The 24424-nt window shown below is 43.3% G+C and overlaps 1 protein-coding gene across 2 annotated transcripts in view; it reads right to left on the bottom strand.

Moving 5' to 3' along the window:
• fibcd1b (fibrinogen C domain containing 1b) overlaps nt 1–22456 on the bottom strand; it is a 97502-nt gene extending 75046 nt beyond the window's left edge. For both annotated transcript variants that reach the window (XM_035608811.2, XM_035608810.2), the window contains exon 1: nt 21551–22456. In XM_035608811.2, the coding sequence (XP_035464704.1) occupies nt 21551–21598 (48 nt within the window). In that variant the 5' untranslated portion in view covers nt 21599–22456. The remainder of the gene's footprint in view (nt 1–21550) is intronic.
• Between the last annotated feature and the right edge of the window lie 1968 nt (nt 22457–24424).

The following is a 24424-nucleotide window of genomic DNA, read 5'->3' as shown; positions in this document are numbered from 1 at the left end:
CTCATTTTTTTTATCGTTGTGATTTGTATAATTTTTTTAAGCAATCTTTTTTTTCATAATGGCGTAGAGCACATTATTTCATGGGGTTGGACAATCTCTATCGAATTGACGTATGACGATGTGTACATTGCGATAGAAAATGCCACGAGGGGGAGGGGAGGGGAGTACAGTTTTACCATAGGATCAGACATTAATAATCTAGGAAAACTTTTCATATTTGCCCGGTGCTGAGCGTCGCCGTCTCGAGTTAAAATATCAAACGTGATGCTGGTGGGTCCTCGAATCTGCTGTCGCTAATTAACTTGATGACAGGCCTGAATTAAAGTTTGTGTCCTTTTTGTGCGTCTCAGCGCGCCGCTGTCAGTGGTCGTCAAAGATGGTTTGTGAGAGAAGAAGTGCCACTCTGTAACACCACTGTACCACCACGATTGTGTCTGGTATGCCAGTAAATCCATTCGAGGATGAAAATAACAGAATATCTTTCAGCATTTTGGAACAAGAAGCTCATCTAAATCAGATGTGTGAGATTCACTAGTTTACAGGTGTGCTTTGTCAATGTATCAGATACCGTACGGGCGGCTGTGGCTCAGGAGGTAGAGTCGGCCGTCCACTAACCCAAAGGTTGGCGGTTCGACCCCAGCAGCTTATTAATGTGTGAATGTGACAAAAAAAGACAACTCAGCTAATGAATCAATTTATGAATGTGTGTGAATGTGACAAAAAAAGACTACTCAGTGTGAATGTGACAAAAAAAGACTACTCAGAATCTGTTAAATCCCGTTTACCGCAGCGCCCTCAGGTCATAACTAATGACAAATTCCGCACCCACCAGTGTTCCCTCCACCACAGCGTTGGCTGGACATCACCAGATTCAAGTAGAAATATTCACATCATGTAATTTATATATAAAGCTTGACTGTTAAAACTACCACATTATCTTACATCACTCATTTCTGTTTAACTACAGAACAAGACCTGCCAACTATTTCTCTTTGGACATTCCCGGCATTCACACTAATCTCGGAAAAACTGGTTTTAACTATTATGCAGCTTCTAAATGGAATGAATTACAAACCCACTTCAAACTGAACAGTCTCATTTCACTTGGAGAATTCAAACAGTTATTATTAGAACCCTTCACTGAATCCTGCAACTGCTTTTAGTTTTCCACTCGTGTTGTTTGTCTGTCGTTTTATCTTGTCAGCTGTAATTTGTGTTGTCTTTTTTTGCTGTAAATGTTAATTGTTCTAAGGCTTCTCTTCTCTTTGCCTGATTAAATACCAAAAATATAGATATTAACGTAGTCCATTTACATGGGTTATTTAATCTCAATTTATGTAACATAAATGAACAATGTGAAGGGACTCGGCTTCGGCAGATGCACAATAATTAAAGACTTGGGCCCAATAGACACGATCAGGATGTGACTCATAATACATTAAAAAAATCCACGTTATAGCCTGGAATTAGAGTGTGTGTGCATGTATGTATGTGTTGGTGTGTGGTAGGGTGCACCGAGTGTCTGATGTCAGATGGCATTAGTGATGATGCTACTCGCAGCTGGTTTTAGTCAAAGCAACTTGCCCAGACGAACCATCTTCTTTGGTGGAGCCGCATGACTCGCATAGACAAAACCCGGCAGTGATGCCATGCTCAGAACCTTGGGCTGGGTCGTATCTGTTATGCCGTTTGCTGTTTTTATACAAAAAATACATAAACGAACAACATTTCCTGTTAACACAAACTGACACCTAACCACAGTGTATGCTTCCTCCAAAATGGGCTTCAGTTCAGTTGTATATGAAGGTACGTTTTTGGATTATAGAACAGAGTAGGTTGTGTGTAGCTGGCTTTCTATGCCTTTCTCACTGGTAAGCCTGTGTGTATGGATGGATGGAACCTGCGGAGTGACGCGTGCAGTCACTGGCGTCAGCGTTGAGCTACAGTTGCTGCCGATGATCACTAATTACCTCTGAAATGTGTTTCTCAAGTAACTCGCCTGACACCGGTTGTTCGTTATGTGCCATTTAACAGAGAATCTACATTTAATTGCGAAATTATTCAGGCAAATGGTAGATCTAGAAATTCATTAACTGATGGGTCATTGACATTGCATGCTGTTCTCAAGTAACCTAGGATTGTCTAATACAGACCATGATGATTAATTTCTAAATTATTTAATAAGTTCTTTCTGTATTTCATGTATGATCACCACCATTTTTTTTATCAGTGTCAATTTTAGGTGGTGAATGTCATTTTTTTAAATTTGATTTACAATGCTGGTGTTCCAGGTCTTTTTCACCTCTAATACCACAGGACACCTTTACGGTAATGGTAATTAACCTATGACCCCAATATTTCCCCTTAAAAAAAAAAATGCTAAGAATGAAATAGAAATTCCATTTGCAGTAGATACAGGATTGGAAAACTTCTGACGCAGACCACAATAGGACCACAATGCAGATTAGTCAAAATAATATTTCAACCTTAACCCACCTCCTTCATAAAACAAAATGGAATTCATACAGCGACGGGAAAACGGAGGAATTTTGCACGCACTGCTGAACATGATGACAGAGGGGTTTACTTTGCCAGCATCTGTATTCTGTTCTGCAGACCACAGAGGTTTGGGTCTGGATATTTTAGAGGACACTGCCATCGAGGATGTAATGGGCAGCAGAGCAGCTTTTACCGACTTCAAAGGGAATAGTCCCTGTGCAGCTAATGGCTGATGACAAAGCCGGACATCTTTTTTTTTGGGGGGGGGGGGGATTACTTGGCCACTGGCTCACAAATAGTGGTTATACAGTGTATAAGGTAGGACATGGCTGTAATTTCATAAAAATAATAAGTACATGACATAATGGGACATCCAATAATTGCATATCTATCAGTGGTCTATTTGTCATGCTTTAATTTTATGCATACTTACTTTCCATTTGCTTTTTGGTAAAACAGAGAGAGTAACTAGTTTAATAGCTACCCGAGTGTTGTTCTGTGTTTTTATGAGGCTGCTCTCCCCCCCAACCCCCAATTTTACATTCAGGAGATTTCTTCTCCTCTACTGACTGATTGCATCTGCCCAGCAATCAGCTATTTCAGAGGTGTAAACCAAATATCTCTCAGTCCTGCAGTCTTTCCAAAAGAAAAACACTCACCTAAATATGCCACACTCAGAACTGGCAGTGACTTAAAAGACTTACTGTAAATTGGGGAGGAATGCATCACGTGAGTAAATACTTTTACTTTTTACTGGAATGTTTAGCAATTTAAAAAAGGAGAATAAATATATTGGAGGCGTACTTGTATCATGCCCTCAGCTCCACTGGCCAAAACTGATTTTTTTTCCAGATAGAGCTTCCTCACTTTATTACGCAGATGTACATTAAATGCTTATTTGATTGTCATCCGTGTGTCGTTGTGTCCTCATGTAGGCACACCGCATAACCTGTCCAAATTCAACGAGCAGCATCAGCTAAAAAAATGTGTGCCTGCAAACAGTGAGAGAAATGCACTTCACCTTCAAAATAAGACAGCACGCGGAGAAGGAGGAGGGACGAGAGGCCTGCAGGAGACCGAGGAGATGAGTTCAATCCTAAGAGACAAATCACCCGCTCTACCCTCCACTGCTTGTCCTTGGAGGTTTCACTGCAGTTGCCCGCCACACACGCACACACGCACGCACGCACGCACGCACGCACGCACGCACGCACGCACGCACAGGAATGCAAAAACATTCTATCACCGCAGCAACACACACAATCACTACGAGGTCAGAACGGCTGCTTTGCGATTGTGAATTGAAACTGTAAGATTAAAAGAGAGCTCTCGGTTTCGTGTGGGTGTTGTCGAGTATATTGAAAATGCCAATTTAATAGAGTCCAACATGACAGGGCATCAAACATCTAAATATGTAAAAAAGCTCAAACACCAGTTTCATATTTCCCCTAATTAAACTTCTTTTTCTTTCTTTTTCTTTAATTGCCTTTCCCCCATCTACTGGGCCTGTCATTCCCAACCATGTAAAGATGGAGGGTCTCTATTTGAATTCCCTGCCCTGAGGATTTCGTAACCATATTTTCTTATCCCTCGTATTCTTAATTTTTCCCTTGCCCTCTCAGAGAGCCCGCTAAATAAGGAACTGTTGCTGCTGTGGGCTTGTATAAAGCCCCAGTGAGACATTGAATGTGATATTGGGATTTACAAATAAACCTGATTTGCCTTGACTGGAAATTAAACTTTCATGTGCTAGATGCAGGCCAAGTAAGGAGGATTTGAGTATGACTGCATTAAATGCCAGAAACCAAAAAAAACCAACAACTCAACAGTGCACACACATCCAGCAGAAATGTAATCTAATGGGGGCTTATGAATGCCAAAGCAGCACTTCTGTGACAGTAAAAACATTTTTATTGCACTGCAAGGATTCTTAACAGTGGCCATCTTGCGGATGCTGCCCGAACACGCACCGACAGAGATGTCTTTAAGTCATCCTTAAATGAAACAGCAAGAGGTAATTATGATGCTATTTGCTTTACCTTTGTCAAGACTGATCAAAATGATTCTCATCATCGCATCTGAACTTCACAGGCAAACATCTCCACTCGACTACTTCTTTTTCTCCTTTGAAACAGCAGGGCACTTACGGTCCTGATTGAAGTTGCGAGCACACTTAAGTGCAACGGCACAATCGTGCAAGCGCGAGATCCACACATATCTGGGAACACAAACACATTTGTGCACACACAGACAAACACGCCATTAAAAAGGCAAGACGGATCTCCGCCCTGCAGCCTTCAGAGGGCAGACACTCCTTTTAAAAAGGGAGAAATGAAGAGCCGCCTCTCCTTAATGTATACATTTGCATACATCGCTATGTGCACACTGTGCAGGCTCTCATAAATAATACATGCATGTTATGGATACTGGTGTCTACACTTCATGGTATTGCTACCTCACAAAATGACGTATGGTAGTAGCATATCGCGGAAGCATCACGTCCCTCTGTCTGTCTGCCTCTTTGTGTTTGTCTGCGGCCGCATGCAGGGGGACGCCCTCCGACTTGACAGTTTGACCTTGGTAAAGAGATCGGATTTTGATGCGGATGGCATGAGACAAATGTGATGTTTTCTCATTTACTCACACCGTTTGTGGTTGAGAAAGTGTGTATAGGCACAGTGCTTCTTCTATGTTAAATGCTGCCTGTGCACGTGCGTGTGTGCGTGGGTTTGTGTGTGTGTGTGTGTAAAGCGTGACCAAAGGATGTGTCGGTTGAATGCTATCGGGTGGTAAGTGCTGCGTGTTCAATCTCTCCCGCAGGGGGAGGTCCTGCTGTAGCGGGTATCGGTCTTCTAAGGTCACGGGTTCCTTACTAACTCCACTTTCCTATCATAGACTCAAGTTGCCCAATTCCAAACAAACATGTCGGCTCCTCTGTCAAGTGCAATATTTCACCTGTCAATGCTCCTTACGCTCATCCATCAGCTCTGCCCTTAAAAGTGACAATAACAGTTTTGTTTCTGACTGGAGTCTAGTTAGGTACCCGGCATGCCAGCAGTGTAGGAATACTGCTGCAGTGGCACTACTCGTAAATACAAAAGCAATTTCCCCGAAAGGACCTTCCACATAATGGAACCATTCTTGCATTTCTGTGCAAAAAAAAAAAAACCCCTCTGCCGAAGCAATTGTCAACGAGTGCAGTACATGCTGTAAAATGTGGATGTGTATACGCATTGTGAAGGGGGCCTCTTGATGCAGAGAGTTGGGTTTTGATCACTGATTTATTCAGAGAGGCCGAATCGGCAACAGGGAAACAGTGTCATTGTGAGTATGGTTAAATGTTTTGAAATGAGGGACGAATAAACGTGAAAGAGCAGACAAATAGGTGTGAGAAATCTTCCTAAACTGCCAGAAATAACTTCAAGTCCCCCTCCACTTCTGTTTCTGTCCTCTAAAATGTCTGACATTGACTATAGTCAATTTTGTCACTATAAAGGTGGTTTTTTTTACATTCCTCTCCTGAGAAGGAGACTTCTATGCACTTCTCTGCAATTTGAAATCCAAACGAGTCCTGGGCAAGCTAGATTTGGCAAGTCACTAATACAGAAATATGCAGAAGAAGGCAAAGAAAACGGAAACTTCCAGCGCACGCACACGCAGGTGTGTCAGCAGACAGTTCGAGTTAGCATTACCAGTTCGGAAAAGTTTTATGGCTGAATGGCGCCGCTGGCCACCTTGTTGCTCACATTCTTCCACAGGTCAACCTTGCGCGAGCAGCTGTGGTGGGCGGGGCCTGTGTTATTTGCATATCATGAATAATCATCTCAGTCTCAGAATTCCTCAATGAGGGAGAGAGGGTGGATGGTTACCATCCCAATTTTTTTTAACCTTTTTTTGTGTAAACGATGTAAAACTAAATATTAGGCATAGCAGGTTATTTTTAAACACTCTAAAACGTGACTGGAGGGGTTCTTTAACGTTGCGAAGTCCTGACCCAGCAAACAGAAAAAGAAAGACAGAAAGAGAAAAGAAAGAGACAGGGAATCATGCATGAGACTCTGCTCCTACCATTGCAATAAATAAATCAAGATAGCTGAAAGCACCTTTGCACTGCTTTCCATCTCGAGAGAAACGCAATGGGAAGCCTTAAGTGGCTTAGTGGAACCTATTAATGTCAAAAGGAGTGTGAGATTAAATACCACGCAGATACAAATACTGGATGCATGTTTGATGTTGAATGTATTGTACGGTTGTCTTTTCTTCACGGAAACTAACCATTCAATAATATGTCCCCCCCAATATTTGAGGAATTTCACTAAGCTTTTCCTAAAGACCATGAAGGGAGATATATTTAATCCACCTCCCAAAATGTTCCCTCTTCTCCGTCTTTATGAAGTTGCGCAGAACCTGATCGTTCAGACGCATGCCAGCTTCCCGTATCCTCCGCGCTTGTTAATGTGACATTTTGATCTCATGTGCAACATTTTCCACACGTTATGCAAAAAGTAAATGCTTCATACACCTAAATACTTAAAAATAAAAGACTGGAAGAGATGCTGTTGCTTATTTAGATTTTTCTCTTATTTTGTGACAAAGTAAATGTTACCTAAATTGTCACGTAGCATAAAGCGAAACTATTACCCCCCCTCCCCCCAAAAGAATAAAATAAAAAAAGAACTGACAGCTTTAGGTGAAATACAGTGATCTGAATGAATATGAGTCTGAATAGCTAAGATCTAAAGTCTGAACTCTTTGAATCCCTGGGACTGAGGATCTGGCAAATACAGTAAGAGAGCAGAAGCAGTGAATCGCTCCTTGGCTTTTTTTTTTTTTTAAGGAAACTGCCATAACTGTCATTTCAACCCCCCATGAATGCAATAGGCAAACTCAAAGAAAATGAAATCCCAATGAACACTCTGATGGAGGGGACTAAATCAAAGTAGAGCGAGTGCATAAATAGACCTGCTGAGTGTGGTTGGCTGGTGTTAAATATCTGTCACACTCTGGAAGTAACAGACAAGCTATTCACCATGTTTACCCAAATGGAACAATATAATTACTCAAACTCAGTTCACGGGGGACAGCCTTTCCATATCAATGTGTAGGTTCATAAATTAGATGGCAAAACTCTAAATATATTCTGGGGTTTTTTCCAGCATCAAAACACTTAAAGAGCAACTCAGCAAAACCAAATCTAACGTGAGATTACACATGAAAAGATTCTGATTGTGTGAAGTGAATTTGCAGAAGGGAAACATTGTGCCATCAAACTTCTCAGCGCACAGGACATTTCCACAAACGGATCGACGCGTTGTAAAAACAATTACATCTGCCAAAGCCTACGTTCGTCACAGAGCGACTGCAAGAGTTGATGGCAAACGTGTTCATGTGGTCCGCACATTCTGAAAACTTGGGGAACTTTAAACAGGCGACAGACGCGCTGGAACTTAATTAATGCAGCCCTCTGCTGACAATTCCTCCGGAGTTACGAGATTAAGCCACTTCATTAATGTCTAGAGAGACAACAGACGAGAGATGAGACAGGCAGAGCTCGGGGAGAGAGGAAATCGGGCGACGGACGAAGAATAGGAGCCCGCTTTTGGTAGTGCTCGAAAGAGACACTTTCAAGGCAGTAATTACCAACGCAGAAGGAATGTAATTATTTTTTTCCAGAATGCCAGCAGGCTCTGAGGGTCTGCTAATAGTGAAGGGTGACAATCTAATAGACCACAGATATCCACAGCAGTGCATGCGGCTTAATTGGTGTTGGCTCGTAAGTGGCTCGTCTGAACACTTCCCGGCTCCTTTCCGCCAAACGTGTCAGAAGTGCCTGCGTCCTGTGATCCATCCCAGCAGGATGTGACAAATTTGATCAGACCAAAGTGGTGTTGTTGTGCATTTTACACCGTCTGACAGCTCGCAGTGAGAAGTCCCGAGGTATTGTGAGTGTTAAAAAAAATTAAATAATAATTTAGCCCAAGAAATGAAGACACTGACACGTTTCACACACAACTCCCTGTGGGTCCCTCAAACGGGTTCATACCAGATCCACAGTCAGATGTAGAGGCTGGATCGGAATAAAGATGTGCACAGGTGACTTCAGGATGTTTCATGTGCCCACACTTGGAAAAGGAAAGTAAGCAAGTACGAAGAACGAGAAAACGCAAATCACAGCTATTTTACTTGCTATTACACAGATTAATAACTGCTATGTTAATTAACAGTGATTTCGAAGGCTGATACGGGCACTTCTGCTTTTAAGGCTGGTAAATAGCATCGAGTGGGATCTCACTCCAAACGACTTTTCTCACATGAGCCACAGTGGCAGAATAAACGATCCATTATAATGGCTAAACCACTTTGCACCTTGTTGCCGCTTTTCCCAGGGGACTAGCGTGAACACAGCTTTATGGGAAATGAAGCATATTGTGTAAAACTCCTGCGGGAGAGCTGCAGCGATAAGTTAAAACGTCTGGACTCTTAATGGAAGGTTCGGGCATGAGAACAAACCGCAAAAGTTTTTTTCCCCACAACAACCCTCTGTCAGCATAGGTTTTGCACGTGCGCTCTCCTCCCACAGTCACTTCCTTTCCTTTGCTACTCAGCCAAAAAGTCGATTCAAGGAGCTTAGTACAATGATTGAAATCATAAATCCTTCTCATGCATTTCTAGATTTTCATTTTTATAACGTCTATTATTGGGGGGAAAAAAGGCTTTCGAAAGAACAGTTTGCAAAGACATTTGCAACGAAGTGATGTGGCTGGCAGCATCCGATGATATCTGCTAATAAGCGGAGCGAAGGTGAGGTTGTGTATGTGTGTGTGTGTGTGTGTGTGTGTGTGTGTGTAGCGCATGTGACAGATGTGACAAGCAAGCTGAACTTTATTCTAATAAACAGTGTAGGGGGGGTCACGTTCGCCTCCACCCCAATACTCTGATCAGCATTTGGCCCATGACCCAGCTCACAGTCAACTTGTAATTGTGACAAGGCACATATGGCAGATAATTATTCTGAATAATCTGTTGCCATGGCGATGGCTGACCCCGGTGGCCACCGATGCACCCGCTGCATGTCCAGCCCCGTGGTTGGAGGGCGGTTTTCGCCTCTATGCCCTCTTAAAGTGCTAGGGATTAGCGATGTACATTATCACTTTAATCTCCTCTTTAACCCCTTCAATCAGCCTCGCTGGCCCCCGCAGAGAGCAGGCCACGGCCGCGCTGCTGAGCCGAGCTGCATATGGCCACAGACGGACGTATGTTTTCCTGCTGGAGTATTTCATGAGAGCCTAATATAAAAATAAGACTTCATTCTCTCCGAAGTGCTGTCCTATCTCTGTAATCCACTTCAATCCCCATCTCCATCAGCTCCCTTTGGTGTCTCTTAGTGTATGCCCGCGATATGAGCGCAGCAGCCGCTGTTGAGCTCTTTTCCCCCACCGACTGTCGTCTTTTCCAAAACGGATAAACAAGCCTTTCACTCCCGAGATATATGAAATAGGAAACAAAAATTACTGGTGATCCATCCCTCCACATATCCCCCCCTGAGCTGACTGAGCATGAAATATGAAATCGCTCTGAATCATAATTGAATGGCAACGGCGAGATAATTTGTTTTGAGAAAAAAAAATGTTGCGAATGCAAGTGACTCAAATAAGTAACATCAAAAAGCCATTATAAAATGCATTAGGTACAAATTGCCACTTTAATATGGTAATAATTTCTTTTTTGAAAACTGACATTTTAGCAGAGATACCCGTGAACATTTGAAAAATGACATGGTCAGGTCAGGAGTTTTGATTGAGCTGATTATGACAAAAAGGTAATTTGCAGAATTTATAACACAAATAATACTGGCACTATCGAGACATAAGAGGGGGAGTCACAAAAATAATGCGTTGCAGTTTTCCATCCCTTTTGTCGGGTTTGTTTACCAACTCTCTGGTGGGAAAACCGAGGCAGCGCCAGCTCTGTGACCCCCCTAACCCATCCTGCTACAGGCTGACAGCGGCAGTCATGCCCTGCATGTACATACTGGAAAACCACAGCAGACTGCAAACATATCACAGCCTTCTCCAGTTAAAAACCACATTATCATCATTTTATCTGCACGGCTGGCTGACGTCGGGCCCCGAGGTGACCCCAGAGGTGAACTATCACAACTAAAGGTCCGCAGACCAAGATGCCGACTCGTTGCTAGCTCCCCCTCGCCTCTCATTCCAAAGCTGTCATCGTTCCTTCATCCTTCTCTGCTCACATCTACTCCCCTTGACCACCGTGCCCCACAGTGCTAAAGAGTTTCTCTCTTCATTTTCAACACATTTGCAATAAATCAATGTGAGCTGGGGGGCTGTAGAAATAGTGTGAGTCTGATTGATTTCTTATGTTAGCACATTATAGAAAGCCTGTGAGGAGCCTGCCAGATTCCATTTCCCGAAGTGAGAGAGGCTGAGAGAGAGAGCATCGGTTTAATGCATGGAGCGGATTACAAGCAAGACACTGTATGAAGCAAAACAAGCTAAAGGACAATTTGTAGGTGATTATGTGACAGGTATTGTTCCCGTCTAGTCACAAATTCAATCCTGTTAACAAAAAAATGAGACAGCCGCAGTTTTTTTTTTTGTTGGCTTTTTAAATTGGTTCTCTCACTTTCTGTAGACCATCCCCACCTTTTACTAACTTCATCTATTAGTCATTGCATCTGTGAGGAAGATTTGACTAAAGGTGGCAGACAAATGGCTGAGACGCTGTACAGTGCTGACAGACTCTATAATGGCTTTTTACATTTCCACACTATCTTTGTCTGGAACTACACGTACCCAATTATCTGACAATTTAGCCAGAAAATGTCCATTTAAGACTTAGGATGCAAAGGGTAGGGATGAAGACACACAGTCGGTTTTATGAAGGCCAGGTGGATTTTGCCTTGACACAACTCGTGGCAAGATTCTCAACAAGCCAGGAACGGCATTTCTGAAAGCTGAAACCTGAATCTCCGACCTCGTAAAAGTTCTTCCTCTCTCTCTTTGAACCCATTCTCATGAATGAACAGTCCCTGACATGGGGAAGGGAGTGTAGCGTTTATGTTTTTTCGAGGCGTTAATTATCCTAATTTGCCATCTTCGTGAATGTTAGGTCAAATGTGCACTGGTGGGATTTTCTGAGGTTAGTAGCATTTGTGGAATTTGACATGGCAAGTTTGTGCAAATTCGTAAGAGAAATTGGAATATGAAAATGTTTTTGCATGTGGCACAATGTTTGGGATCGAGTTACTGGTCACCCCGTCTTCAAATATCAGTCAGTCTCTCTAAAGGTCAAGAAGATTTGAGCTTCTGTTTTCAACCATTTGTATTTGACTGTATTGTACCGATCCAGTTACAGCACAAGTCAGTGAACACTGCAGTCTTTGGGTATAGCGTGCCGGCTGAGTCACTGGATAAAATAACAGAATACCCTCATTACATTCTGACAACTATTCGATCTGTTCACTGTATGGCTGTGGTATTAGAATGATTGATATTGTCATTTTGTCTACCACCTGCATCAACTTCGAGCTAAGTCAGGCAAAATGTTAGGGAGGAAGCCGTGCTGGCATTTGACTAAAACAAATTGTAGGTCTCAGGTGTACTTTGTCTTCAGTGCTAATTGGCGAATGTTGACACGCCAACACACCTTACTACGTCGGTAAACGTAGGGGACATGCTCGCTAAACACAAGCATTATCATAGTACAGAGGATTTAAGATCTGTTTAAGACAGGTTCAAGTTAAAATGCCTGTATTTTTTAGGGTTAGGTAATATTTCCAATGCTTTAAATATGTCTGGTTGCTCATTTAAAGTGTGGCTGCTTTTTCATGTAATGTAACTGAAGAGTGTGTGTGTGTGTGTCTGGCTTTATGTCTCTTGCTTGCACAGATGTGTCAGTATGTGCGACTGTTTGTTTCTCTGAGGAATATGTCCCGTTCGCCACGCTGCCAAGTTCCACAACATCAGCAGAAACGACTGGTCCGCAGTACTCTGCATTTCCATATCCAATCTCATTCAGATGCAGGTATTGCAGAGAGGTGCAAAATTTCACCAGAGGAAACAAGACAAACCGAATATAGTAAACTGCTTAGCTCAGAAACGGCCCTGAAATGAGGAAATGAGATGCAAGTTGAAACATGCAGAAAACATAACGTCTTATGTTTCTGCTAATGAAAAAAACAAACCAGATGGTGTATGACAGAGCCACTTCCAACAGTTCTGATGAGTTGGATTGTTTTAAATGGGTCATTAACAATAAAATGTTTCTTTCCAAAGATATGACGAATTCCAGCTATGTGAGAAAGGGAGGCTTCTTTTCCCCAACACCAGTCCTTCCCCTACATATTTTGATTGATTTAATGTTTGAATCATTTAAAGGGAGAGTTTTGGAATAACAACAAGCCATGGGAGTGGGGCCCCTACAATTCTCATTTATTCAAATGTGCCACTTTCCCCCAGCACATCTGAATAATGGCACACAGTCTGCCAGATTGAATTTTTGATGATGAATAAATAATGGATGTTAGTGGATAAGTCTGTTAATATATTAGCCATGAGTTCGTCATAACGGTTTAATAGGATAGCTGCAATAAATACATCTCTGCATGCCTCCCACTCTGTCCAGTGATTTCCGTCTCTCTCCTCACTACTAATGTTTTTCTCCTCATCCTGTCGGCCGCCTAACCTCTATCATGTAGTCTTCTCATTCTGCAGCTCACAAAGAAATGATTTTTATTTTCCAGTTGAGTGAACATATTGTATACATACATAAGTGGAACCTTGTTTTTTTGCATGAATTGAACAGAAGATATACTTCAAAGCTGCATTCGGAATGGAGATGATTAGACTTGGTTTTTGGTGAAAAGTATCAATTCATCTTTCATGTTTGGCTGTTATTAGTAAATTACCAGTCCCCAAGCCTGAAAACATGTCTGTAAAAACAAACAAATTTCCGAACAGATTTAACTGGCATGAGGTCATCGTTTATTTATTTGCATCCACTTCGCACATCAGAAAAACCTCTTAATGCGGACAACGGGGATTGCTCAGCCGTCATCCTTCAATTAATGCGGATATTAACCTTGAGACACCTGAGGTTGCCCGGCCCATAATGATGCCATTATGTTTCCTCTGTTAGTTTAAGCAAGTCATTAGCAGGTAAATATACGAGGCCTGTTTTCAGCTGAAACTGCTCCTCATGGCTTAGAGGACACCACCAAGTATGAGAGTAGAGCGCAGCGCCATCACAGGCACTTGAATGCATAAGTAAAAAAAAGGATCCTCTGTACTCGGAACAGATGCCAACAACTGGCATCCCCATTTCAAAAATCAGCTGTGGCTGCAGGCATAATCTGTATTACAGCAGTTTTCAGTGCGATCACACATAAAAATGGTTTATGTTGTGTTACAACCGCTTCACCCCCCCCCCCCCGTTGTGTAACATTCTTCTGCTCCAGATGCAGTGTCCAGGGTGGATTGATTGCTTGATTAAACTTCTCCATTTATTATAAATTATTCACTGGATTTTCAGAGTCTAATTAATCTCCTTATTATTTACAGTCTACGCTCAGTTTGCATCCGTGGTCAGGCACGTAACCCATCAGCAACTGCGCCTGTGTGTGTGTGTGTGTGTGTGTGTGTGTTTGCACGTGTGAGTTTTTTTGAGCATTGATTAATAAAGACGCCAAGGAACAAAAGGGAAAAAAACTGTACTATCTAGTGGCGAGTATGTTCCCTTAAAAGCAGCTCCCCAATCTCACATCTCTATTTGAGCAAGACTCTAGTGTCCGATGAATGGAGCTCTTTGACTTCGAGATTAAAATCGGCCAGAGAAAATTGGACACCTCTCACCGGAGATATGGAGATAGTGTCCAATCAGTCAGTGGAATGGATCCGGCTCATTGTCCATCAAGATGACTGAAGTCTGTAACACATGTCTCTCCTATTCCTCACTCCTCCACCCTACCTTCTTTCCACCCCACCCATTCCCCCTGCGGCTCTGCACATCTCATCTGCCTATCAAAGGTAATTTTTAATGCCTTTTTAACGATTTAGCAGGGAGGTGAATGAAAAATTGCAAGAATGGTTATATAAGTCTTTGGAAACAAAAGTTTTAGGGGAATATGCAAATTTAACTTTCCTTTGAGAGTTTTTCTTTTTTTTCCATCTGCATATTGTTTTGTTCCACACACAGTCTTATCTCCAGGACTTCAGAGAACATCATATTGAGATTATTTTCCTGGGGACGTAATCCAACCTCAACCTTAACTACTACTTACCCAGCCCGAAACCTTTGTTACTCTAACCTTGGCTTAAAACGTGTTTTCACATTTAGTTTAATGATTTACAACATGGGGGCAGGTCCTCATAATGTAACTGTGCAAACAGATCTTGGTCCCCACAACACCCGTAATCCCTGAACCGCACACACGCACACACAAACATGCACGAGGGACTGAATCCTGCAGATGGAAATCTAATGCCTTTGCCTGCCCCGTCGCCCTCCCTCCCTCCCTCCCTCTCACACTTTTAGCTCTTCTACTGTGAAACCCTGCCCATCAGGTCAGCTTGCTGACACATCTGTCAATACATGCTCGAGGAGGTAGAGTATAACCTTGCCCTGCAGTGCCTTCCTAATGTTCCCTACTCAGCTATACCGTCTTCACATCCCTTTAAAGACACAAAGACACAGAAAAGGGGATCAAACAGCAGGACCATAGACATCACCCACTCATACTGAAAATGTAGACGTGTGTGCATAACTACCTCCTCATACACAGCGGTGCACTAAACCTTAAGTATGCGTTGTGCGCAAAATCAACAAAATGACTGAGAATCTCGAATCAATTAGTTACAATTACTTTCTATTGCAGCTGGGGTTTTTTTGGATGCGAGTCAGCCCCTGGTGATGCTCTGGGGCTTCGGTGATGAGGCTTGGAACTGATGCAAGAGGCGACTGTGGAAGACGACCGCCTTTCCTCCGACAGCAATGAGTGGTATACCCGATAACAATCATCTGTCGGAGGTATGTGGGATTTTGAGCAGCTGGAATATATCTGCGTCATCTTGCAAAAAGGGTTCATGTGCCCCCAGCAAGCCTGCTGTCTCAACACTGATGTGGGACCTACTGTGATTCATACGACACGCCCGTGTCCTTTCTACTCTGGCTCTTATTTTTATTCTATTGCTTTCCTTCTTTTTTACCCGGGTTGTTCCATTCTTCTTCTTGTCCTCCCATTTCTCTCGAGGCCTCCTGGCCACCTTGCACCACCAGAAATCTGATATTGAAATATCCCTTCATGTCAGCAAGAGATACGGAGTGGGAGAAAATGAGAAAAACGACACAGCAGGCAGTGAGGGTCAGATAACAAAGGCAGATAGAGGATGACCAAGGCCAAAGGCACACAGGATAGCTGCTGTCGTTTATAACCTTCACTCTAGTAAAAGCCCCGGCTTCACCAGGACACTGTACATGCATGCCACACAAAATGGATCCATCTGTCCGCAGCAGAAAACCTGAACACAATAGCATGCAGCTCCAGTAGGCCGCTAAATCGCTTTATATGTAAAAGCACTCTTCACTTACATAACGACTTGACAGTGAATGGCTCGTTACCGCTTTGATCCACCAACACACACTCTCCTCTCACACGTTCATACCTTGATTCTAACAATAGGCCCACACTTCTGTGGATAACATCCCACAACTCAACAATATCAGAGCAATGTGTTTCAACCACACAAAGCTTATTTAGTATTAACATGTGTCTAAAAGCTTAAAAGATGCCATTGAAGAAAAGAGGTGATTAGAAAAGCAGTTGTGGGTGATATGAACATGTCCACTGAAGATGAAAAACACTGTGACACCTTGGGGCTTTGAAATTCATTATAGTACATGTTAATATAAAGGCAATGTTGTTATGAAGAGCAGAACCAAAGTGAAATCAATTAAACCATATATATGAATATTTTCTTTTGTTTCCTTGATAAACCGATAACCACCTCCACTACCACCCCCATACTGTTGTTAAAGAAAGAAAAGCATGATTGGTAAAAGCACATTATCACAAGTGAATGCATGTGCAGACCCACACAAACATATCAACCTCTCTTTCCATATACCTCTTAGCTGTTATAACACATACTGTCTGTGAAAGTGAGATCAAAGCTGGGTGGACAAGTAGAACACAGACAAACACAAAAAAAAGACGCTCGCATTACGAGTGTTAAACACATCTCACACTGCGGGTCGTCTTGCGAGTTTACATCTGTACAGAGCAAGACGCCCACACGGGCTGAGAGAAAGAAAGAAAAAAAAAACGCCGCACACAGAGGAACAAAGAGAGAATTGTCCGGTTCTCACTCGCTGGACTTCGTACATAATTTGTATTCATCAACGCATCTGCCAGCTGCGTGTTCACGCATCGGACGTGGCGAGTGGACGGAGCTCTTTTGGGGCTTGAGAACTTTCTGCTGGTGGGCGTTTCCTTGATGGCACCCAGAGCGGAGCAGCAGAGACAGACTCCGAAGTTGTTAAGAGTTGCTCTGCTGCCATAGCAGGACCCCCCACAGGGAAATTACAGGCCCAGTGAACCAGGGAACTCTCTCTGCTCTGATCTGCTCTGCTTCAGTCCACACTGCCTCCTATACCTCCAGCCAGCTCAGCAGGTTCATTAGTTTGACAAGGGTGTCCACAAAAGCAGACAGCCCACATCTCACACATTCAGTACACAGTTTCAGTCTTCGCTTCTCGACACGCCGTTGCGCCGTGATAGAAAAGCTCTTTTGCATGTCCGCGGCACCTACACATGTAAGACAACGATGTGTTAGATACCTGTTAGGTCTAAGAAGCAGGTATCTAACATGTACCAGCCTACAGCTAATAAAATACATTCATATTATTTGTCCTGAACAATTCATCTTAATTGCGATTTCCAAGGTTGGAACTTTTTCGGCAAAACGTCTAAACAAACTGCAGCAAATGAAAGTTTAAGCTGGTGGCTGTTGATTTCACTGGCTATAGTGACAGCCGCAAATTTACTCAGTTATAATTAATTAACATCAATTATTTGCATTGACAAAACGCCAAAGAACAAATAATGGCTGTCAGTATGATCAGCCTCTGCATGCAAGTGTCTGATGTCTAAAACCATATTTCGCCATGTGTCGGTTTATAAAGTATGAAAATATAGCCAATTGCTTGTGTATTTTACATTACTGTTTAAATATAATGTATAAACACATTCTATAAAAAAAATAACTGCCAATGGACCAGTTTGTCATCATTATCATTCGTGGGCATTATACAGTTGATACAGATACATCTAAAACCATTTTGAATGAAACAACTACACCTGAATACGATTGAGCAATGTCAAGTATATCTCGCTTTAGACTATGTTTCCCTATAGATTTCTAAAGAGCTACTTTGCAGCCTTATTCCTCTGCCTACCAGTGAAGTGGCAGAGTTTACATGGTGTCTGTCCAGACTCGTATAATATTCGAGTGAAGACTTTTTTTATCAGAGAGCTTAAGGGTATTTCGTCATAATAGGCAAATTAATTATTGAGCAATGGCAATAAATGTGTTTCTAGAGGTCACAGTGACCTTGGACTTTGAGATCTGAGCATTACAATACAAGGAGCTCACCCTTAAGTCCAAATGAACCAAATTTGAAGAAATTCCTCAGCGATACACTTATGAATCATATGGAACGAGGGTCGACCCAAACACACAATGCCTGCATCACAGGTTCAGAGGCATAAAAAAAAGGACCTGTTTACTCTTCAGACTGTTTGAAAGAAGAAACACTTTGGAGGTCCTACAAAAACAAATGCTGCTTTATACAAAAACTGCAATTAGATGTTTTTCCCAAACTGCTCACCTGTAACTATGAGATATGTGGACGGATGTGTCGAGGATCGAGCCCTGTTGGCTTTGCCTGAACTTCAGTTACCACCAGGTGTACGGATCAATCCTGACAGGGAACCTCACCATTTGCTACTGATTTGATTGCAAGACTTGCATGCGTTTGTGCCGGTCCACGGTATTAAAGTGAAGCTTGTTTAATGTGTGTGTGTGTGTGTGTGTGTGTGTGTGTGTGTGTGTGTGTGTGTGTGTGTGTGTGTGTGTGTGTGTGTGTGCGATCCTGTACGTGGGCTGGCCTCTGTGTTATTCGAACTAATACACAAACAGTCATCTCAGTTCTTTGGAAAGTTTGAGGTTCTCAGAGTGTTATTGATTACCTCCAACCCGAGCAGGAAACCACACTGGGCCTCACTGACTCCTGCTATACTACGTGTGTTTATGTGTGTGCATGCAGGGGCCATATGTACACATATAATGTATAGGGGTTTGTGTGCGTGTGTGTCAAACGTCCACATCATTACACTGAGACAAAAAGGGGGAAAAAATGGCTTAAACTGAGTCCATGGCGGATTTGAGAATGATACCATGGAAACAGATACAGCAAAAAGCCCTATATGAAATCTAGCTGGCAACCCCCCCCCCCCACCAACAAAAAAAATCAATATCTGTGTTTTTACAGGACAAAATTATATCCCTTGTTCTTTGTGTGTGTAACACACTGTTTTTCTCCAGCAAGAGAAGTTCATAATTTAAGAACATGTTTTTTTTTCAGTTTAATACTCTGCACATTGCTACAGCAGTAATGGTGAAGAGCAACCATGACTAATCTCAGTTTTCCATCTTTAATACTTTGATACTGTAACTCATGGTGGCCATTTTGTTTCTTTCAAGTGTCCCATTTTAATACATCCAAATCAAGTTGCAGATGAATCTCCGTTTCATCTCCAACCAGTCTCCATCTGTTGGAAAATGGCACGGGTGACGGCACACCTACAGCAACAAATCAAACATGTAGTGTTGCCAGACAGAATAGCTGGGAATGTTTTGTAATGTCAAAACAAAACAGAGACCACAAGAGATCTCTATTACCCGATCCCTCCCCACTGAGTCTGAAATGTCTGTGTCAATAGCACAAGGCTGGAGATAAACGTTCTGTGTTACTGCTCTCAAGATTACAGAGAGAGAGAGAGAGACACACACACAAAAAACCAAGAGAACATTTTCCGTGAGTCTGTGTGTGTGACAGCAAAATACCAAGTGCAGAAGAAGGAGACAGGTTGATGTGGGGGAGCGGAGGGACAGATAGTAGCACGAGACATTTCCCACAACCTCTCATCTCATCCAGCATCACCTGATTCCGTTTGATCCACAGGGTTCTGGGACACATTTTCCGGCTTTGCTCACCACTCAGCTTACGAGAGCTTTATCTAGTCATTCTCATATTTCCCCTCAAGAACAGTGACTTAAAAAGCAACAACCATCTGAATTAATCTCATCGGATAACATTTTCCTTGCACAGATTTTTTTCTGAACTGTTCAGTGATCGGTCATAGAGATTTGCTTGTAACAGCACACAGACATTAAAATACATCACATTAAAACCCAAGGCAGATGTATTGGCTGTTCATGTGACCTTTAAGTAGTTATAAAGGAGCCCATGCAGCTTGTGGGGGCGGTAGGCAAAATGTTGGTCGTATCCTCCGAGTCACTTTCCTCCTCCGTCGTGTAAAGGTTACATGAACACCAGCCGACTGTAACATATGGAAGATTAACTGCAGCCATGTGTTAATCGTTACTAATGACTAATGTAATTATACCATACAAAGGGACTGAATCACGGCCTCGGTGCAAAGTGCCACCGTGGAAATGACTCCGAGTGATCAACAAAAGCACGAGGCCGGAAGACAGGGAGCCACCTATCATCTGACACCTGCCGAGCTCTGTGAATTACATTTGAAAATGCATTTCCTTGGAACGAATGTCTGCTGAGCGGCACCATGCACATACGTGAACTCAGTCAGAGCACAGCAGAGAGATAACACATTTTATAAGCGAGTTGTGAAACATTTGGAGGTGATAGAGATGGACAACTGGGAAACTGAAGTCATCATTATAACCCATTTATGTTCCCTGTGGTGACTTTTCTCATTTTGTTCGGATGCCAAAGCAAACTGAGGCAGAACCAATTATTGAAAAGTACCACATTTGTAACAATGACTATCTCTGATATCCTCAACTTCGATTCGATTCTTGTTTGTTGTTGTTGTTGCTGCCAAGGCTGTGAGGAAGTTCACATCAGCACCTTCGGCCAACATCGCTGCCCTGTGACGACGCACAAGTGACTGACTCCATCCTCGGTCTCGTGGGGCGGAGGTAAATCGCGCCGTGTGCGTTCCCGAAAGCGCGGAGCATCGACGGTGCCCCGATATCCGATTTCGTGTTCCAGTGCGGCCCCCTTTCCTCCAGACCCGTGGGCTTCCCAGAAACCCTCTGCTGACCTTGTGAAAACACATTCTACTATTCCCCAAAGTGAGCCTGCCTGCCTGCCAGGCTGCATTAACGCGCACGTCCGCTCCCGTCTCCATCCATCCGAGCGGACGACACCACGGATGGTGTCTGGTGTGTGCCATGTTTCAACACGCAGCGACACGACGCAATTACCATGAAATCACATTCAATTAACGCACAATGCGGCTTTCACATGGGGATGGAATCTGGGGACGGGTTCTGTTTGGGGGGGGGGGGGTGCAGCCAAGATGCGCAAACATGTATCGGCCTATTCACACTTCGCACTAATCCCCCTGCCGTGATTTATGCTTCACAACGTTCACTTTCCCCCCGTTTACATCCCAAGTAATTCTGACTAACACATCCGAGCGTTGTGTGACGCTGGACGCATCCGAGGGGATTTGGTGATGCGCGGGTGGGTTTAGACGTTGTGACAGGAGCAGAAGTGCCAGAGCCCGGGGAGTACGGGGGGGGGGGCTCATTTGCAGCTATACTGTGTCTACAGTGCAGAGATTCACCCCCGAGAGCCACATCACCAAACTCTGCGTGGTGACACTGCACCACCAGATGCACCACTCCACTCTCTCACACACACACACACACACTCTGACACACACACACACACACAGCAACAGCACGCTGCGTGCACATACCTGGTTTTTGTGCCGAGTGCCATCTTCGAGTTCAGAAGAGCTGTTCATGATTCCCCATCAGTCATTTACCGTCCTTCGGAGAATCTGCGCATCCGATCCGCCCGGTTGTTCCAGGCCAGCAAGAATAAACCCCGCGTGTTTAAAGTCGTTCACAGTGATCACCGGCTACCTACTCCATTGGAAAAAAATGGGGGAATTTAACGCAGGGAAAAAAAAGGGAGGCACAACTTCTTCTGCAGCTCAGCAACCGCACACACACACCGCCCGAATTACGCACCAAAATGGAACTTAAATTCCTCCCGAAAGTCTCCTTCTTATTACCTGGCCATTATTCCAAGAAAACAATCAAAGCTATGAGTGTATAGCTTCTATGCTCCAGGGTTTGTGACTGTACTCACAAATGAATCAAAAATGAGTCTGAACTTGACGGACCAAACACAACCTAATAATGATCCCGAAAGCACCGGGCGGGCGCAGTCCTTTTATTCCACGCAAAGAAATGGACAGAATCTTCCTTGGCTCAGGTCGCAAAGTGCAACCCGACCGTTCAGTCCATCCCGCGTCCAGGAGAGAGTTCGAAACCTGCAGCTCAGCCCAGACTGTCACTGCCACTTAAAACCGGTAAAGGCGGGACGGGGATAGGGTCGCTTTCCTCGCCGGTGAAAAGACTCCGACACGGGCGCCCGGTGGATTGACAGAGACTTCCTTATTTGCCCCGGGATGATCTCGCTGGTGTTTCACAGAGATGCCTTCGGCAGGACGGGTTGGATGCGACTAGCGTGCTCCGCTGGTGTGCAGCACGGGGCGCCCCATGCCCCGGATGGTCAATCAGTGCGTCCCTCCCGTACGCGCGGCGCGCTCCGAGCGAGCGATCCTTCCCTGTGCCGTCCTGCCCTCGACTGCTGTGCCACCGCTACCCCGCCCGCTTCTTCACCCCCACCCCCACCACGGTACCGCGGACCCTCCTGTTCCACCGCAACCCGAACAGCAGCAGATTGTGGCAAACGCACCGGGATCGGATCGCTTGGTACAAGCCTCCTGCAGAATCCTCTAAAGGCTGCAGCGCATCATACACATTGTCACGTCGCAGCATGAACAATATTAAACCGGAGCGGATTTTGTTAATGGGTGTGACATCACCTTGCACTTCTAATAGGAGTGACAGACAGAGGAACCTCAGAAGAAAAAGAAAAAAAGATGTAAGGGAACATTCAATTGATTTGCTCAAGTTTACCTGAGGTGTGCTCAGAGATCACTGGACAGGTGAAAACAAAAACAACAACATCAACAACGTGGAGACTTTAAACTGACAATTTAAGATATATATACATAACTGAACATGTGCAGCTGAGTCTAAGCAAAGCAGCACATGACTACACTTTGCAAAAACATAACACTGAATATAATACCAAGGGAATAATACAAATATGGAACTAGAATGTGTTTATTTTTTTTTAGTTTATTTTTGTATTATTGATGTCTCAGATGCAGTATTTAGTTGGGCTCTTCCTTACAAAACAAAAAAATGTGATGGTCCCTCTATTTATTAAGCTATTGATTATTGAAAGAGATTATCACAGGGACTCAGCTCAGCTATCAAATGATCCTCTATTATTGATCTCCAGATATAAATTAACCAACGGGTTCCAACAGAAATCAATTGCCACCTCCACAGTTATCAATGCACTCAGTTCAAAATGACAGGTGGCACATAGCAGCAAACGAAGACCCCTCCTTCCCCTTTGGAAACATAGTCATTACTGTCAATAGTGTGGTCCACCAGAGTGACCGCATGTTTCTGCTCAGTTAAGATAGTTTTAAAGACGGGTGATCAGTGGAGCAATCGTTGGTGCGCGGACCAAAGCATGTGTGTGATTACTCATCGCTGTGACAAATCTGCACTCACAATGTGGAGGAGTGAGAGTACAGCAATGGGGGGGGGGGGGGGGGGGGGGATGATGCAAAATATGGTCACTTCTTCACAATGTGTGATGTCAGCATTGTCTGACATCCACCAGAGGATTGAGGTAAGAGTAATTGTTAAGGTGGAATACTTTGTCAGGGATGACAGCCCATTGGGACAAAAGCAAATTAAAGGTCACAGCGTGTAGTTTTAAAAGTGAATATCGAGTTGTTGAGAGTTTCCCTCTCTTTCTATTCAAATAAGTTATTGAACAAAACAATCTTAGTTAAAGTATCAATTATCAGCAGACAACAATTTCAATCCAGATTTTAATTGTGCAGCATGAGCTGAGTGTTGATAATAATACAGCGCAAGTATGCTTCAACGCCCCAAAACTTGGTTTCAGGTCTTAAGTATTTCTTAATGACTTTATACATGTTGCTTAACTTTTATGACAAATGTTGACTTTTGAAAACACCACCATAACCATAACCAGCCTCCACCTCAACTGCTTTATGTGATCAAAGACCTGTACTATGAAGCAAGGTAAACATACCCAGGATATGTTGTCATTATCTAATAATATGATCTATACTAATATTATGAAGGGAAGTCAGTCTGTTTCTGCTGCTAGAGCAGGAGAGAAAACGTTGATGTTTGATAAGGTCAATCAGACTGAATTGTTCTTTCATAATAATGGGAAATAGAAAACAGTGTGTGGATAATTTTTCTAATAAAAGAGTATTTAGTTGGCATTTCACAAAGCCTCCTCATGTCATTCTGAGCTGAAGTGATTTGATTGAATAAAACAATAAACCCCGTGAGGGATTCTGGCAGGAGTCAAATAATCTTTGTTGAATTCAAATGAAGCTATAATATTTATTAGCCTGTGTATTTCTGTAGCGTGATAAACTCTCCCTACGTTTATGAGAAGCTCTGTTTTAAAACCAGAGCAAACACATGAAAAGTCT

The sequence above is a fragment of the Scophthalmus maximus genome, chromosome 20 (genome assembly GCF_022379125.1).
Source record: "Scophthalmus maximus strain ysfricsl-2021 chromosome 20, ASM2237912v1, whole genome shotgun sequence".
Taxonomy (NCBI): Eukaryota; Metazoa; Chordata; class Actinopteri; order Pleuronectiformes; family Scophthalmidae; genus Scophthalmus; species Scophthalmus maximus.
Note: the sequence above shows the minus strand (reverse complement) of the source record. Positions and strands in the feature narration are given on the sequence as shown.